At 46.1% G+C, this 18,669-nt stretch overlaps 2 protein-coding genes across 3 annotated transcripts; one reads left to right on the top strand and one right to left on the bottom strand.

Annotated features, from left to right (window-relative positions):
• Positions 1–653: 653 nt before the first annotated feature.
• Positions 654–983, bottom strand: LOC128405350 (interferon alpha-inducible protein 27-like protein 2A). Its single transcript, XM_053371879.1, has one exon. The coding sequence runs from the start codon at positions 981–983 to the stop codon at positions 654–656; it is 330 nt and encodes a 109-aa protein (XP_053227854.1).
• Positions 984–6,218: 5,235 nt separating this feature from the next.
• On the top strand, positions 6,219–16,484 carry GCDH (glutaryl-CoA dehydrogenase). Of its 2 annotated transcripts, XM_053370877.1 has the most exons (12): positions 6,221–6,423; positions 6,841–6,955; positions 7,334–7,369; positions 8,920–9,063; positions 9,779–9,841; positions 10,767–10,937; positions 11,339–11,468; positions 12,190–12,406; positions 13,752–13,855; positions 14,041–14,166; positions 14,582–14,742; positions 15,681–16,484. In XM_053370877.1, the coding sequence occupies exons 2-12, from the start codon at positions 6,853–6,855 to the stop codon at positions 15,752–15,754; spliced, it is 1,329 nt and encodes a 442-aa protein (XP_053226852.1). In that variant the 5' UTR covers positions 6,221–6,423; positions 6,841–6,852; the 3' UTR covers positions 15,755–16,484. The 2 variants fall into 2 exon arrangements, with proteins under 2 accessions (XP_053226853.1, XP_053226852.1); XM_053370878.1 differs by lacking the exon at positions 7,334–7,369 and having other exon boundaries at positions 6,219–6,423.
• The last annotated feature ends 2,185 nt before the right edge of the window (positions 16,485–18,669 follow it).

The following is an 18,669-nucleotide window of genomic DNA, read 5'->3' as shown; positions in this document are numbered from 1 at the left end:
CGTGGTGCCCTCTAAACTTGAGCAAAAGCCCGGCCAAAATAGATGTGCTTGCTGGGTACAGATGTTTATCAGCAACTCTGTATGCATGCAGATAAATGGTACCATTATCCACTCAGCCTGGCAACTGAGGAGTGATAAGAACTAGCTTGAGGTATAATGGAGAATGCCAGTGCTATAAAGGAATGTCTCCTCCCTTTTCTCCTTGCTGAAGACTGGTGTGTGCTTTTAATATGTTGATGGGCTGAAAATCAACACGTCCAGATTTGACCATCATGCAGGTGCAGCAACTGTGTGCTAAATATTTTCTTCATGTTGTGCAACAATTAACAGCAGAGAGCTTCTCTCTCTCTCTCTCTCTCTCTCTCTCTCTCACACACACACACACACACACGGGGGGGGGGGGATTGCAACCCTACTGTTTATACTCAGTTTCTGACAATATATAACCCCGTCTCATTATATTCTCAAAGCTTTATTTGTTTTTGCACATTTTGTCCAACAGGAATAACGTAGCATTGATTAAAATCACATTTTACTGAAGGTAAATCAAGTGAGTTATGTCGTTGACGGCAAAGCATAATTTTCCAAGTACTGCTTTTCCAAGTAGATATGGCCTCTGTGTGTGTGTGTGTGTGTGTGTGTGTGTCTTCTTCTTAAAGGAAGATGGCAGCCAGCAGTGCTCCACCAGCTGTCACTGCAGCTGTGGTAGCAACAGACAGCCCAGCAGCACCGATTGACTGAAGCGCGGCAACAGCGCTCCCAGCTGCTACTCCTCCACCATTGGCGACGGCCGCTGCCGACATCATTTTTGCAGCCAGAGAGCCAGCTACAATTCCAGCGCCAGTGAAGCCTGCTGCCCCCAGTGCTGCTGGGACACCAATCGTGGCCACTGCCAAGCCAGCTACACCTCCCAAGACACTACCTGGAATACCCACCAAGTTGGCTTTAAGAGACCCACTCCTCTCCTTGCAGATCTGCCCCATCTCATTATATTAATATATGTGAGCTACTGGTAGAGATTGCCCTTTCCTGCTCTAGAGTTTCTCTTCTTTAGGAGCTCGTGGGCTCAGATATTTTCCAAGCAAGCGCCTTTGTGGAATATCTCCCATCCCTGCTTTGAAGCGTCAGCAGAAACAGGAGTAGAGCAACCCCATTTTGCTTCCAAGCCTGTTCAGCTGGGCTTCAGATCTTTTTTAATCTTCAGAGCTCACCATGTTGAAGTTGGGCAGCATAACTCTGTCCGCAAGGCTTATCTCCTCACAGGAGCAATTTATCCCCCCTCACTCTCCACGCTAGTTTTAATATCACCACAGCTTGCTACCAGGCCCTTCTGAGGCATCCAGATATAAGCCTAGAGCAAGCTGCTAATCCAAGATCTTGGTTTTCTCTTAAAGCAACCTGCAAATGTCTTTCCAGGGGAATGCTAGTCTGCTGCAATATATTACCCAGGAGTCTCAGAGCCCAGGTCCTTTCAATGCATCTTCTGGACCCAATTTGCTTTCGAGAGTCACTGTGCTCAGCTGATATTATTCTGGGGCTCTCATATAATGTAAGTTTTGTCATGGACACTGTTTCTCCATTCTCTACCTGCACATTAGGTACTATTACTATTACTATTTATTATTTCTTACCTATTTGTAGGGTGGGTTACAACAACTTAATTAAAACCAGTTTAAAACAAATTACAGTGAGCAGAATAGGACGGACCCTAGAAATACGTATCTCAGATGGGTCTGAGGGGCTGCTTTGCAAGTATGATTGAAATGAAATAAATGTTTACAAAGAACTTACAAGTGGTATAGTTAGATGGATGTAGTAAAGAACTTCTAATAAATGCTTGGAATAGACTTTGTGAGAAAGAGTATGCTTCCATTTTTGTTATTGGCATGTCTGTTTCATGTAATAACTGGTGCTTAAAAACAAACAAACCTACATGTTATCTCCCACACCTTCTGTGCTACCATAGAAACAGCTAGCTAGTAAAACGCCTAGATAGAAGGAATCAATGGGCCAAAGCCTCGCCCAACTTTATCCTAAGGGCAAGAAGAAGAAGAGTTTGGATTTGATATCCCGCTTTATCACTATCCTAAGGAGTCTCAAAGCGGCTAACATTCTCCTTTCCCTTCCTCCCCCACAACAAACACTCTGTGGGGTGAGTGGGGCTGAGAGGCGTCAAAGAAGTGTGACCAGCCCAAGGTCACCCAGCAGCTGCATGTGGAGGAGCAGAGACGCAAACCCGGTTCACCAGAATACGGGTCTACTGCTCTTAACCACTACACCACACTGGCAAGAGAACAATAGGCCAGCTTTTGAGAGCCAGTGTGGTGCAGTGGTTAGAGTACTGGACTAGGTTACAGGGGTCAGCAAACTTTTTCAGCAGGGGGCCGGTCCACTGTCCCTCAGACCTTGTGCGGGGGGTGGCGGACTATTTTTTTTTTAATGAATGAATTCCTATGCCCCACAAATAACCCAGATATGCATTTTAAACAAAAGCACACATTCTACTCATGTAAAAAACACCAGGCAGGCCCCACAAATAACCCAGAGATGCACTTTACATAAAAGGACACATTCTACTCATGTAAAAACACACTGATTCCTGGACCATCCGAGGGCCGGATTGAGAAGGCAATTGGGCCACATCCAGCCCCCGGGTCTTAGGTTGCCTACCCCTGGACTAGAATCACAGAGACCCAGGTATAAATGCCCATCCTTCAGCACGAAGCATTTTGCCACTGTGGGCAGTGGCAGCAGGTAAGGCAATAGGTGGCATGCGAGAAGCCACAGCAGGGCTGGCAGCCATGCCATGGTGAGGGTTAGAGCCAGATCTGCCTGCCACCTGAAGCAAATGGCTTTACCTCAACTTTTGCATGGGCCAGCCCTGACCTTCGCTATATAACTTGGTGGCTGGATAGTACCACCTCCTCCTCCCTGTCCCCATCCCTTCCTGCCCTAACCGCAGAACAGGTCAGCACTAGGTCCTTCCCATTGCTTGCAATTGTGAAATCAGGGCACACCATTAGCCACGCTGGCAAACACTACAGAATAGGACCACGGTTCACACTGTCAGCTTCTGCTGGGATGACGTTTTCCATCACAAAGGGTGCACCCAGTGCACATGCACTCCCCGGCCCGTGCTTTTAAAAAGTTATCCACAGTGCAAAATGTGGCAATTGTTTGCCTTCAGTGAGGATGTGAAACCGAATGAAATAATATAGCAATACCACTCCTCCTGAACACTGACTGGTCTAGAAAAGCAATATCCAAACTTCAAACGAAAGAAAGGTGAATGGAAAAAATTCAGACCAATCCCATCATGGATTCTATGATAATTAATTTAACATTGTGTATGCCATCAAATGCCAACAGTGCCCTTCAGCTCTCTATACTGGACAATCAGGCCAAACCCTACGCCAAAGGATAAAGGTAAAGGGACCCCTGACCATTAGGTCCAGTCGTGGCCGACTCTGGGGTTGCAGCGCTCATCTCCCGTTATTGGCCAAGGGAGCCGGCATACAGCATGTGGCCAGCATGACTAAGCTGCTTCTGGCGAACCAGAGGAGTGCATGGAAACGCCGTTTACCTTCCCACCGGAGTGGTACTTATTTATCTACTTGCATTTTGACGTGCTTTCAAACTGCTAGGTTGGCAGGCGCAGGGACCGAGCAATGGGAGCTCACCCTGTCATGGGGATTCAAACTGCCGACCTTCTGATCGGCAAGTCCTAGGCTCTGTGGTTTAACCCACAGCGCCACCCGTGTCCCACGCCAAAGGATAAATGGACATAAATCTGATATCAGGAATCACAAGACAGAGAAACCAGTAGAACACTTCAGTCTCCCAGGACATTCTATACAAGATCTCAAAGTAGCTGTCTTATTACAAAAGAATTTCAGAAATAGACTGGAAAGAAAAGTTGCTGAATTGCAACTTATTACCAAACTTAAAACCATGGAGAGATCTGGTCTGAATAGAGACATTGAATTCTTATCTCATTATACATGATAAGGCTATTTTTAGCCATCTGACCCCTTGCTTTTTCCTGTAACACCAATTGCAGTCGTTAACAGTTGTCAACAGGTTTACCACACCTACAAGTTGTCAACAGGTTTACCACACCTATCAGCCAATTACCCATAGGGGATAGAAGGCTGAGGGAACCCTCCACAAGGAAGGGTTTTTTAAAAAGGGTGAGAGGCTGCCAGCTCTGCAGGCAAGGGGTGGCATAAATGGGCTCCTGGGAGGGTGCTGCAGAAAGAATGGAGTTGGTCAAGGGAGCCGTAGACTCAAAAAGGTTGAAAACATCTGCCTTAGGATGTTAATCTCAGAATATTTGAATTGTATTTTTAATATTTTGTTGGAAGCCACTCAGAGTGGCTGGGAAATAAATAATAAACTGTTGTTGCTGTTGTTAATCAGCCAAAGTTGGTCTGGTTGAAGAGAAGCATTTTTCCCTGGTGCCTAAAGATCAGGGCCCAATTGAGGTTTGATGAGGTCCTAAGCTATTGAAGGCAATGGGGCCCATTACATATCCAGCTGTCCTTTGTCAACAACAAATTGTCGGTGTTTTTTGTGTTGAATATATGCTATATGGTAATTTATGGACCTAATAGGTATCTAAAGCCATTTGCACATAACAACATATGTATTTTATCAAAGTAATTGTTGAAGTGAAATACAATTATGAAGTCTATCTTATATTTTGGAAATTTACATCCCGTTTTTTTCCCTTTAATTTTTTTGGGGGGCCCCCAGGAGAGTCGGGCCCTATGTCATGATGGATCCAGGAGAGCCTCCCTGGGAAGAGCATTCCACAAATGGGGAGCCACCTTTTGTTGTTGTTGTTGTTTAGTCGTTTAGTCGTGTCCGACTCTTCGTGACCCCCTGGACCAGAGAACGCCAGGCACTCCTGTCTTCCACTGCCTCCCGCAGTTTGGTCAAACTCATGCTGGTAACCTCGAAAACACTATCCAACCATCTCGTCCTCTGTCGCCCCCTTCTCCTTGTGCCCTCCATCTTTCCCAACATCAGGGTCTTTTCCAGGGAGTCTTCTCTTCTCATGAGGTGGCCAAAGTACTGGAGCCTCAGCTTCACAATTTGTCCTTCCAGTGAGCACTCAGGGGTGATTTCCTTCAGAATGGATGCGTTTGATCTTCTTGCAGTCCATGGGACTCTCAAGAGTCTCCTCCAGCACCATAATTCAAAAGCATCAATTCTTCGGCGATCAGCCTTCTTTATGGTCCAGCTCTCACTTCCATACATCACGACTGGGAAAACCATGGCTTTAACTATACGGACATTTGTTGGCAAGGTGATGTCTCTGCTTTTTAAGATGCTGTCTAGGTTTGCCATCGCCTTTCTCCCAAGGAGCAGGCGTCTTTTAATTTCGTGACTGCCGTCACCATCTGCAGTGATCATGGAGCCCAAGAAAGTAAAATCTCTCACTGCCTCCATTTCTTCCCCTTCTATTTGCCAGGAGGTGATGGGCCCAGTGGCCATGATCTTTGTTTTTTTGATGTTGAGCTTCAAACCATATTTTGCGCTCTCCTCTTTCACCCTCATTAAAAGGTTCTTTAATTCCTCCTCACTTTCTGCCATCAAGGTTGTGTCATCTGCATATCTGAGGTTGTTGATATTTCTTCCGGCAATCTTAATTCCGGCTAGGGATTCATCCAGCCCAGACTTTCGCATAATGAATTCTGCATATGTTAAATGAGCCACCTTAAAGACGAGCAAATGTTACTGAGAGTCTACTTCATGGGTAGGCAAACTAGGGCCCGGGGGCCAGATCCGGCCCAATCGCCTTCTAAATCCGGCCTGCGGATGGTCCGGGAATCAGCGTGTTTTTACATAAGTAGAATGTGTGCTTTTATTTAACATGCATCTCTGGGTTATTTGTGCGGCATAGGAATTCGTTCATGATAAAGCGGGATATCAAATCCAAACTCCTCTTATTCTTCTTCTTCATTTCCCCCCCAAAAAAATATAGTCCGGCCCCCCACAAGGTCTGAGGGACAGAGGACCGGCCCCCTGCTGAAAAACTTTGCTGACCCCTGGCTCTACTTCATCAGGTGGACGGAGTCTCCTGCGTGGCAGGTGGGGAGAGAGAGAGAAAGAAGACGATTTGGCAGGGGATGCAAACGAAGCTGGCAGCGCGCCCGCCTCCTCCTCCTCCTCCTCCTTCTTCCCAGGCGGGCAAAGCAAGGCGGCGTCGCGAGCAAACGCCTCCTCTGCCGGGCCAATGGCGGAGAAGCCCTCCCTCTCCCGCCGCCCGGAAGACAAGGCAGCAGCAGCAGCAGCATTTTGGCCTAAGAACGTGTTTGCAGTGAACCTGGAGGGGACGCGAGGCGACCTTGCTGCTTGCTTGCCTCAGCCACCGCCGCTTTGCGAGCTCGTAGAACAAGAGCGGAGCGCTAAGCCGAGGTGAAAAGCGGCAGCCTTGCTGCCTGTGTATTTGCAATGGCAGAGCGGGAGGGAGGGATTCCTCTTCTGGGGGGTGTCCATGCTAACTGTGGCCTGGCTGGGCCCTTCTTTGCTGAGCTCCGTGCGTTTGTTTGGGTTGGTTGCGCGAGAGAGATCCATCCAGGCCTCCTTCCTCTCCCCAAGCTGAGAACAGAAGATCTCTGCTCATTGCATCAGGCGTTTCAGCCACTTACTTTTGGGCATGTTATTGGCATTAGGGATAAGCCTGACCAGAGGTGTCTTATTTGGGAATGGAATGGCCAGCTAGCACCATTGCCTGCTTTTAATCTTTCAGCATGGCGAGAGGTACTGCTGCAATTGGCAGGGAGCCCTCCAGAACTTGTGGCCTTACAATCTTGTTTCACTGACCTCCTTCAGGAACTGGTCCTGATGGCGCTGAGGTTACCTGCCAGGAGGCTTTTGCAATGCAGCCGCTGTGTGACAGGCCCCTGCGATGTCCGTGCACAGGCCACCAGCTCAGCTGTGCAAAAGGGTAAGCGGGCAACTTGTGCTAAAAGGGATATCTGAACGGGTGCAATATTGAGGAGAAGGCGGGAGGGATAATAATGTCCGCTAATTTATTTGGGAGCTTCCACCTTGCCCCATTCTCCCTCCCACGGGGGCGGGGGGGGGTGCAGCTGCCACCCAGACACCTTTTAAATCTTAATTTTGGCCCAAAGGTATACAGGGCAGATTGTGCAAGGAGGAGGTGTTGGAGAGGGCCGAGTCCTGAAGATGGTGGCCTCTCTTAGCTGCTTTCAGGGCTGAGAGTGACAAGTTGTCTTACAAACCTACATTATTGCTTCTGGGGGCTGGGGATGGAGGGTTCACTGTGCTGGGAAATTGCATTATATTGTTGCTTATATTGCAGAAAAAGAAGCAAAGCCCTCTGGGAGAGAAGAGAAAGGTATGCATGTTTCAGTTGGCTTGTGGAATGGGATGACCTTTGATTTAAAGCTCCATATTTGGACTTCCAGCCACTGCGTCATCTCCTGCAATGTTCCTCCCTTCTCTCAATCGTACTCCACTTAAGAATTAATGTTTGGTAGGCCGTGTGCACCCGTCTTCCAGTGCTACTGTATAAAATAACAGCATCTCGCTAACTGAACTCCCTGAGTTTTGATTACCCCGCTCTCCCCTTCACCCAACTGTGTCTCATCCCATGTGGACTGGTTGGGTCTCTTTAGAAAGATGAGAACTCGTAGTTCTCATAGGACAGTGATGGCAAACCTATGGTGCCAGAGTGGGCACGCAGAACCCTCTCTGTTGGCATGCGCCATCACAGTGCCGTTGTTTGGGGTTTTCAAAGCTTCCCCCCACGCCTCCTCATGAGTAAACTGCTCCCACTCCGCTGCAGCAGCTTAGAGGCAGTTTGAAAAGCAGGTGTATTCCTGTCTCCCTGCCCCCCCCCCCGCAATTGGTGGGATTTTTTTGCAGCCTGTAATTGGTGGCTTTGTCAAGGGTTTTCGTTGATTGGTTGCTGCCTGCTATCCTTGAGCACTTGCCAGTGTGTGTGTTTTTCTCCCCTCCCCCCCAAAAAAACAACTGTGATCCAAGCTGCTGAAAAAAGCTCTGCTAGTCTTGGCAACCCCCCCCCAAAAAAAACTCTGGGCAATTCCCCCCACCCCAGCTCTATGTGTTGTTTCTGCTCCAAGTGCCATAGGAAGTGTTTATAATGCATGTGAGTGTTTTTCTCCCCCCCAAAAACAACTGTGATCCAAGTCCCCCCCCAAAAAAGCTCTGCAACTCTTGGTATTCCCCCCCCCAAAAGCTCAACAACTCAGGGCAGCCCCCCAGCTCATTTAATTATGTTATATTAATTATTATCCCATATTAAATAGCTGTGTTGGGACTTTGCTATAAATTAGTAGGTTTTGGGTTGCATTTTGGGCACTCGGTCTCCAAAAGGTTCGCCACCACTGTCGTAGGAGGTCAGCAGCTGTTAAAAGCCTGCTTTGTCACTGTATTTTGGTCAGTGGTAGAGCCCAGATATCCTGTCCTTGTAATGCTCAGCATTTATGGAAAATGCAAGCCATTACCTGAAGATGCTACCATGATTACAGCTGTCAGCAACTTTAACAGAACAATACTATGCATGTCTACTTAGAAGTAAGCTGCACTGAATTCAGTGGGACTTGCTCCCAGGTTGGTGTGTATACCAGGGATAGCCAGATGTTCCTGCTTGACTCCAACTCCACCATCCCCCAGCCAGCATAGCCAGTGTTCAAGGGAGGTGGGAGATGTTGTCCAACAACATCTGGGATGGCACCACATTGCTGCTCCAGATGTAGGCTGTGCTGCAATGAAGTGTTTATTTGTTGTGATCTCTGCCTGAATAAGTAGCTGTGAGCCCAGCGGTTAAAAGTGTTAGGGGAAGAACTTTTCCTATTGGTGGCCCCACCACCACCAGCAGTGAGATAACTTCTTTGAGCTGAGCTTTCTGTCTTTTTTCTCCAGGCCCAAGAGCCCAGTTTGACTGGCGAGATGCCTTGCAGTTGGAGAGGCTCCTGTCTCCGGAAGAAATAATGATTCGGGACTCTTTTCGCACCTATTGCCAGGAAAAGTTGATGCCCAGGATCCTCATGGCCAACCGAAACGAAGGTATGGTTTGTTTGTTTTTAATGTATTTATTGAGTACTTGTAGCCTGGTACTTTGTGCTATGTGAGTTGGTGCAGGATACTGCCCCTTCCCTAAAGGTGGGGAATGGCTTGTTTCATCTTCCACATGAATGTGCCAGTGCGTTTAATAGCTAACCACAGAGTTACTAATTTAATAGGCTGATTTGATGGGGCCATGAAAGGATCTATGATCTCTGCTGTGTGTTTTGGATCAACACCAAAAATGAGACTGGCTTATAACCTTTGAAGGCTCCAGGAGTTAAATGTTTCTCAGGGTTGTTGTTTTTTAAAAAAAGTTTTTAATAATTTTGTTGAATTTGTGTTGATTTTTTTGTAGAGCATCTTGCACGACCTTCAAGTTTGTATCCGTTATAATATAATAAATGCTGCATTTGGGTGGTGCGGGCTTTGTGTGGCTCTAAGCCATTTTGTACTTATGGCAGAAGCGTGTAGAACAGTTGCTTTAAAGGGGTTCCCACACTTCATGTGCCGACCATCCTTCATGCGCTACTAGTAGCAATTTAGAAACGGTCATTGCATCACTCCCATGCTATTAGACATAGCATTGAAGACCAGGGCTCTGTGGGCCAGCCAGAAAAGAAGCATGAAGATGTAATACTCATAGCAGGTTCTGCCTACAGTTTTGCTATCTATATTTCCATTCTCCCTTAATTCCTTTCCTTCACTATTTTTGCAGTCTTTCACCTGGAAATTGTGTCAGAAATGGGGGAACTGGGTGTCCTGGGCCCTACTATCAGAGGTAATGCCATGTGGCTATTTTAGAGAGTGTCTGAAGAAATAATAATAATAATAATAATAATAATAATAATAATAATAATATTTATTTATTTATACCCCGCCCTCCCCAGCCAAGGCAATGATGAAATGGCTGGTGTGATCTGGTTGTGTTCCTGTTGATGTAATGATGATGATGTTATCCTCCTTTCTAAAAAAACAAAACAAATTGGGGTTTATGGAGCCCTGTAGCTGCTGATCATTTAATTACTTTTGAAATGTTGGGGCTCATTATTTTTAGTGAGCTTGTGAAACATTTTTGCTGTTCTAAGGCTGGCTGAAAGTGTATTTGCTTTATGTTGTTTGCATGCTGCTTTATACAGTAAGGTAAAGGTAAAGGGGACCCCCTAACCATTAGGTCCAGTCGTGGCTGACTCTGGGGTTGCGGCACTCATCTCGCTTTATTGGCAGAGGGAGCTGGTGTACAGCTTCCAGGTCATATGGCCAGCATGACTGAGCCGCTTCTGGCGAACCAGAGCAGCGCACGGAAACGCCGTTTACCTTCCCGCCGGAGCGGTACCTATTTATCTACTTGCACTTTGATGTGCTTTTGAACTGCTAGGTTGGCAGGAGCAGGGACCGAGCAATGGGAGCTCACCCTGTTGCGGGGATTCGAACCGCCTACCTTCTGATCAGCAAGCCCTAGGCTCTGTGGTTTAACCCACAGTGCCACCCATGTCCCTTATAAATATACAGTACAGCTGCATAAAATATTGGAGTATTTTAAAGGGGGAAAATAAGCAACTCTGAGGCATTGCAGTCCCTAAACTGCAATAACATTGTTCTCCTTTTGTCCACTGCCCCCACTGCCCCCACAATCCTTGTCAGGAGTTTTGATGCGCTTTGAACTCAGGGCTCACTTGCTAAATCTGTGCATCTGCTTCTCTTAGGCTATGGCTGTGCAGGAACCACCTACGTGGCATATGGACTCCTGGCAAGGGAGATTGAGAGAGTGGACAGCAGCTACCGTTCAGTCATGAGTGTACAATCATCTTTGGTGATGCACCCTATATATGCATATGGGACAGAAGATCAGAGGCAAAAGTACTTGCCACGGCTGGGTGAGTGAGTAGGGTTCAGATGCTGGATGTGAGAGATCAGAATTTAGTTGCATTTCTAGACTGTGGCCTGTTTTTCTTTTGCCTTCATTGTCTTTTACTGAACCGGTAACTTAGGCTTCAGTCCTAACTCCCCCTTACCTGGACGTAAGCCCCATTCAGTTCAATAGGCCTTCCTTCTGATTAGAAATTGTATGGTTTGTGCTGTAAATGCTGAGATCCAGGAAGTGACAGATTTTCCAACTACTGTATTCATTCTTTCAGAAAAGTCTGTGGGGGTTTCAGTCCACTCGCAGTCTTCAGAAAAGTGATGTGGGGGGGAAGCATGAGACTCGACGGCAGAGAGGGAAAGAAAGGGGTGCTCTGGGGTGCAGCTGTAGCTCATCATGTCTTTCTCCCCACAGCCAAGGGAGAGTTGCTGGGCTGTTTTGGGCTTACGGAGCCCAACCATGGGAGTGATCCTGGTGGCATGGAGACCCGGGCCAAATACAACCCCTCCAGAAAGACCTACACACTCAACGGCACCAAGACCTGGTGAGCTCTGCAGCTGTCATGGTGCTCAAGCGGGCAGGCGAGTTACCCAGAGCAGACTGCAGGCAACAGCAGAAGTCTAGATTTATCAGAAGATTTAAATACCAGTATGAGGAAATACGGAGGGACGTGGGTGGCGCTGTGGGTTAAACCACAGAGCCTAGGACTTGACGATCAGAAGGTTGGCTGTTCGAATCCCCGCGACGGGGTGAGCTCCCGTTGCTCGGTCCCTGCTCCTGCCAACCTAGCAGTTTGAAAGCACGTCAAAAGTGCAAGTAAATAAATAGGTACCACTCTGATGGGAAGGTAAACGGCGTTTCTGTGCGCTGCTCTGGTTTGCCAGAAGCGGCTTAGTCATGCTGGCCACATGACCCGGAAGCTGTATGCCGGCTCCCTTGGCCAATAACGGGAGATGAGCGCCGCAACCCCAGAGTCAGCCACGACTGGACCTAATGGTTAGGGGTCCCTTTACCTTTACCTTTATGAGGAAATACTGCCTTATGCAGCTGGCTTCAGACAGACATTGCTTTCTAGGGAAGGCTGGATACCCAACTCAGCTCCGCTACCCATCCTAGAGAATAGTCTCCATGCCTTAGCTTTCCCTGTTGAGTGGCGCCTTTGGCCTCCTGGGTTGAGATTTAGTTGACCAGAATCTTTGGCATTCTGTAAGACCTGCTCTGGGTGATGTACCCAAACATCTGACACCTGCTTTCCGTCCTCTCAGGATCACCAATTCTCCAGTGGCCGATCTTTGTGTGGTGTGGGCTGTGTGTGAGGACGGCAAAGTGCGGGGTTTCCTCTTGGAACGTGGAATGAAGGGTCTCTCCACTCCAAAGATCGAGGGCAAGTTTTCGCTGCGAGCCTCTGTCACGGGGATGATTGTTATGGAGGATGTGGAGGTGCCCGAAGAAAACCTGCTGCCCCATGTGTCTGGACTTGCTGTAAGATCCCTTTCCGTTCACGGTTACTTTGATCCTGCCTTCTAGAAGATATACTGGGCAGGGCCCTAGCATTGAATCTGCCTTCACAAACCCCACCCCAGTGGCAAACCAGGATCAGTATCACCCTCTGCATTCTTGAAGGCACTGCAAAAGGGCCACCCCATCTTCACACAGTGTTATCTGTGGGATTTGTTATCATAAGATGCGGTGATGGCCTCTAACTTAGATGACTGTAATTAGACAAATTCATGGGTGGTTGCTCTTTCAATCGCTTCTTGTCATGATGACTGTAAGCTACCTCAAAGACACGAGTTACAGATAGGTAGCCGTGTTGGTCTGCCATAGTCAAAACAAAAAAATTTTTTCCCTTCCAGTAGCACCTTAAAGACCAACTAAGTTAGTTCTTGGTATGAGCTTTCGTGTGCATGCACACTTCTTCTGAAGAAGTGTGCATGCACACGAAAGCTCATACCAAGAACTAACTTAGTTGGTCTTTAAGGTGCTACTGGAAGGAAAAAAAATGTCAAAGACACCAGTTATTGGAGAACAACCATGGGAGTGGGCTATTGCAGTTATTTCCTACTTTTAGGCTCTCCATAGGCATTTGGTTAGCCTTTGGTCTGATCCATGAGGACTGAGTTTATAGTAATAAATAGAGTGACATATTCCAGGTGTTTAAATATGTTATGGTGTGTCATAGTGAGCACAACAGATTTTTATTTATTGGAGATGGGCAGTGGTAGTCCAGTGCATTTTAAAAATTATTATTCGTTAAACTTATTGGTTGATTTTTTTTTTTTACCAAGGTAACTCAAAGCAGCTTACAAGCACATACATTGAAACCAGCATATAAAAAAAAGCAAAGAAAAATCTAAAACACAAACCTATTCTTAACAGGCAGGATTAAAACCCATTCCAAATTTAGCAAATGTTAGGCTCGATCAGGGCATTTCAAATGAAAAACTGTAAATTAACGGACATGTTGATCTAATGTTTGCAATAAATATGGGGAAGCATCCCCCCCAAAAAATCAGCTCAGAAGAGGGAAGTTCCATATAGGAAGATGACTGATCTGGGAGATCTCTTGCATACATTTCCATGGCTATCGGTGGATAATATCCTTCACATTTCAGCCCCCTTCCCCCACCCCCACCCCACAAACTAACACTGATTGTACGGGACTAAAGCCGAGGAAATTAAAAATCTGAAAAGGTGGCAAACATTATGAACTGTCCTAAGTGTTGCTCCATTCAGATTTAGAGTTCCAGAAGTTAATCCATAGGGAGTCTGAGCAGGAGAACTGAGGGAATCCTGGTCAATATCTTACCTGAATCTCTTCCCACAGGGTCCCTTTGGCTGCTTGAACAATGCTCGCTACGGCATCGCTTGGGGAGCGCTGGGAGCTGCTGAATTCTGTATGCAAACTGCCAGGCAGTACACCTTGGACAGGTACTGTTTCAAGAGGTGGGGCGGGGGTGCCAGATTTCTGAAGATAGTATATGAGTGTATAATCACTTGTTTCTCGAGTTCCTTGTGTTTGGCATGCATTCCCAAAGCCATCTTTACAGCTCTGTAACTTTAGCTGTATAATAGTGGAAAGCAACTTCACCTTGCCATCCAATGGTGTCTCGTAGGTCCCAGTTTAAAGTCCCCCTTGCAAGAAACCAGCTTGTCCAGAAGAAGCTGGCCGACATGCTCACAGAGATCACTATTGGCTTACAAGCTTGCCTACAACTGGGACGCCTGAAAGACGAAAACAAGTAAGTGTGTGCATGAATGGAAGCAGAAAATTGGTTCCTGCTGCAGTGAGAGTTCCGGGGGGCAGGCGGAGGTGGGGGGGACTTGGTTGATTTTTCTCCTCCTAAGGGGTTTTACTGACTGGAAGAAGTATGGGATTGGTTTGTGGATAAGGAGCACTCATTGCATTTCAAAATACATGCATATATTTCCAGGGTGAACAAGTTAGGGATTAAGTGGTGATGTCCTGAGGTGGTAGAATTAATTGCTGCCCTGCACCCCTCCCATATCTCCTGTTTCTCCCTTTTAAATAAAAAAAATCACAAATGTTGTCTCTAACAACATGTTAAGCATTGTCCTTTTTTGGGTTTTAAAAGAGAAGCTCCCAACCATCTTCCAATTCCCTGCTCTATTCTGTTATCTCCTCTGTGTTCCCAGAGCAACCCCTGAGATGATCTCCATGCTGAAGCGGAATTCCTGCGGGAAAGCTCTGGAGATTGCCCGGCAAGCCCGTGACATGCTGGGGGGCAATGGAATTGCTGACGAGTACCATGTTATCAGGCACGTCATGAACCTGGAGGCTGTCAACACATACGAAGGTAAATTAGTTTCCTGGCTTTCTTCCTGCAAGATCACAGTTTTGAGGAACTTCTGTTAGGATCAAAAAATAAATACGGAGGATTGGAAAAGAACTGCTAGCAAGGTTGTAGCATAAAGACAGCCATCTTCTTTTCCTTTCCTTTTTCTTTATTGGATGTATCCCTTAAGGCACTATAAGGCACCAATTTTTTGGTACATACTGTATGAAACTTGCCAAACCATACACCACCATGCAAATCCTTCCCCCTACAAAGTGGATCAAGGAAATCCATGGAGTGTTGGAACTATTCTAACATTACTCAAGCGACATGAGAGCCACTGCAGAGAGGCCCCTGTCCAAGCCACTAGAGAAATATCAGGGGCCCAGACCACATGCAAAGAGTCTGTGATGGAGATCTTTTCTGTGCTAATGTTACCTTCATTGTGGAGAGAGACATTGCCAGCATAGGAAGGAGCCACATTGTGGACACTTTGCTCACAGTTACCCTAACACCATACCAAAAAACCCACACTGTAACAGCATCCACCTATCAGAATGGGCCTTAAATCTAGGCATGCATTCTGCAAAAGAATTGGTCTGTTTAGATCTGTATTGTCTACACCAGTTGTTCCCAACCTTATTTTGGCCATGCCCCACCTAAGCATCTCTAAAATCCTGATGCACCCACCCCCCGGTGACATATAATTCTTATTATTCAAAAAGTGAACTCCTGTTCACGTGGAGGAAGCCTAAAAGGCCGTTAACGTGGTCTAACTCATTCTCGAATTGCCCCCTCTTAAAAATCAAATTGCCCCCCTGTGGGAACTACGGGTCTACACTGACTAATGGTGTCTCTCTGGGATTTGAAACAGGTCTTTTCCGCCCTACCTGGGGATGCCAGGGATCAAACTTGGAAGCCCATTTTTTCCAGATCACTTAATTTTGTTTTTTCCCCAGGGACCCATGACATCCACGCGCTCATCCTTGGGAGAGCTATCACTGGACTTCAGGCCTTTACCGTCAGCAACTGAATGCATTTCTGCAGGGTTCCTCTTTGCTGCTCATGGCTCCAATGCAGTGGGGTTTGGTGATGCCACAACGGTTTTAAAAGCTATTGCTGCTGTCTGGACTCTCAACAAATATGTTTCTTCAGCTCGGCTCAATTATTTGTCATGAATTTGAAGCCGTACCAAAACCAAGAATACTTACTTCTCCACCAGGAGGCATAGAGATAAAGAGCATTAAGATGGCAAAGGAGCATATCATTAAGACTTGGATTATCCTTTCAGTGGGTAGTAGGGAGGGTGATGGCAAGCAGAGAAAGTTGCAATATAGAGGAATAGCACAGTTCAAACATTGCCAAATTATCTAGGAGGCAAGCTGTTTTGGCACGTAACTGTGCCAAACAGTCATGCTATGAAAAGCTCTCTGCTGCCACAGGACCCAGCCAGGACAATAGCCTTGGTTGCTTATTAGGTGTCCATAACTGCAGATTATCTGCCATTTTAATGATTTACTTGAGGTTACTAAGCACTAAGAGTGGGAATTACAACTTACTGTCCACTTTGCATTCGTCCTGTCATGCGACCTTGAGCAAGCTGCTGCCTTTCAGTGCCTCAGTACCCATTTGTTAAACAAGGACTGACATTTGAGCAGATTGTTTCTTATGTTGAGCTCAGCTAGGGCTTTTTTGAACTTGTGATTCTCATGTGAGCTTTTTCTTAAAGAGTATATTGAATTTGGTGGATTTTCCACAGTAAATATATGTATGTGAAGTTGAAGATCTGATGCGCCATTTTTATCGGGCAGGTGACCAATAGCAATCTAAAGCTAATTTCAAACGGTTTGGACAGTAGCAGACAGTGGTGGGGCTGCCCCAATCACCTGGCCTCCTTCCAGCTAAGTGGCTACTGCCTAACAGGATGGAGAGGGGAAGGGCTGAGGTGGCAGTGAGGTTGGCATGGTGGAATCGCACTGGCAGAGCCAATCGGTGCTCCTGGCATGTTTCCACTGCCCTGACCTCATGCATCATCTTTCCCTTGTCACCACTCCCCTCTCCTCCCCTGAAGGTGTCCCTTAAATGTTCCATCAGCTGTGTGGGGATGTCTTTTTGTGAGTAGCTCCTGCACAGTATGGGAAACATTTAAGTGACTCAACTTTGGTCAAGTTTGTGGTCCCAGCTACAGCATCACTCCAAAGTGGGGTGGAGCCTTGCCAGAGGCCTCTGCCCACCTGCCACTTTGCATTCTTTATGTGTTACATAATCCCTGTTGTTGTGGGGTGAAATTCAGGAAGTTGTAAGTGGGGATGTGCTGGAAGTTTTTAGCTGTTTTTAGCACCTGCGGTCTATATCCACATTACAATGAGTGGGGCTTAGAGGCTGACCTCAGGTTCTTCCATACTACACCATGTTTTCAGAAACACTCTAGAAATAAAATGATGATTCCTTACAACACTTGATGACAACACAATATATAATCTTGGCATGTCTCCAGGGCCAAGATCCTTTTATAAAGTTTAGATCCTACTCATTGTGGGATCTTTTCTGATTGTTTCCTGCTTTACACAATAGCATACTGATGAACTGACCCCAGAATTGCTCATTAGTTTCCTATGGGGTAGGATATTTAATGGCCCCCTTGAAGGAAAGTGGAACTGACAGACTAGGGAGCAGTTATGGGGCTGATTCATTAGTATTGCTGCTGCAGCACCTAAAAAGACGCAAAACTAACAAGTAGGAAGCTTCTAATTAAAGGTAGAGAGGCCTGGAAAGCCTCAATAATGTATTGTCAATCCACTGTGGACAGGCTGGCAATTGCTTTGTACCTACAATAAGGACAGGAGTAATACAAAGAAAACGATGCTACAGGCTGGCAGTGATGTCTTCTGGATTTTCTGAAGCGTGTGAACCCAAGCCTAGCAATTCCAGGTAAAAGTAAACTGAATGCTGCTGCTGCTTTTTAAATTTCTCAGTCTGCTTTTATTACCTTCAGTTGATTCTTTTTATTGCAGTTTGCGTTGGATATTTTTAATAGAAATATTTTAAATATAATAAACAATTTTAAAACTGGGTTGCAAGCAGTGGCAGCAGCTGATTGTGAGTCTGAATGGAAGTTGGCTGAGTTTACCTTAAGAACAACTCTGCTGAATGGAACTTCATGTACTCAAGTTGTCTAAAAATCATCTGTATACCAACTAGTTAACTTCAGAGTGAACTGAACACTATTTACTCTCAACTCATCATGCTTCCAGGCCAGGGTAAAACATGAACATAAGATCTTAAGCTGTCACTGCCACACTTATGGAATCAGTAACTTTTTGGATAGGTCCATGATAAATTAAACCAATTAGCATGCATACTTAAATTAGCAAGTTCAATTTCAATAGTAATTCTGAACACCAATTCTATCCCAGGCATTCTAGAGCTGAAATAAAGCTCTCCTTCGGTTAATTATGATGTCAAATATCTTACAGATCTTCTCTGAATATTTGCCAGGCATTGACTAATTTATATTCAATTATATCAATATAGTATATGACAGCAACTAATGCACCTGTTTTAAAACAGGTTACATGAAATCTAAATGGAACCCCAGCCAGTAATCTGGCCAATTCACTTTGAAACAGATGAAGTTTCTGAGTCATCTTTAAGGGCAGCCCCATGAAAAACACATTGCAGTAATCTGATCTGGAAGTTACCAGAGCATGCAGTACAGTAGCCAAGTCATTTCTGTCCAAAAGGGGCTGGAGCTGTTGTGGCACCTGGAGTTGAAAAAAATGCACTTCTAGCCACTGAGGTCACTTGAGCCTCTAGTGTAACTTGAATTTAGGAACATGCAGGGAGCAGTGGCAAGATCATGGGACACAGCTGTGCATGCCATGCAGCCTGCTTTTCACTCCTTAAGTTAGTTTGCTATCTTTGCATGTAGTGGAGGATACTGTCCCA

The sequence above is a fragment of the Podarcis raffonei genome, chromosome 17 (assembly GCF_027172205.1).
Source record: "Podarcis raffonei isolate rPodRaf1 chromosome 17, rPodRaf1.pri, whole genome shotgun sequence".
NCBI classification, from domain to species: domain Eukaryota; kingdom Metazoa; phylum Chordata; class Lepidosauria; order Squamata; family Lacertidae; genus Podarcis; species Podarcis raffonei.
This window is presented reverse-complemented; position numbering and strand designations above follow the sequence as displayed.

Excerpts from the sequence above, each read along its gene's own strand:
- GCDH (XM_053370877.1), top strand. The coding sequence starts at position 6,853 with ATGGCGCTGAGGTTACCTGCCAGGAGGCTTTTGCAATGCAGCCGCTGT. Across the intron at positions 11,469-12,189 it reads CTCAACGGCACCAAGACCTG|GATCACCAATTCTCCAGTGG; the intron begins GTGAGCTCTGCA and ends CCGTCCTCTCAG. Across the intron at positions 14,743-15,680 it reads GGCTGTCAACACATACGAAG|GGACCCATGACATCCACGCG; the intron begins GTAAATTAGTTT and ends TTTTTTCCCCAG.
- LOC128405350 (XM_053371879.1), bottom strand. The coding sequence starts at position 983 with ATGGGGCAGATCTGCAAGGAGAGGAGTGGGTCTCTTAAAGCCAACTTG.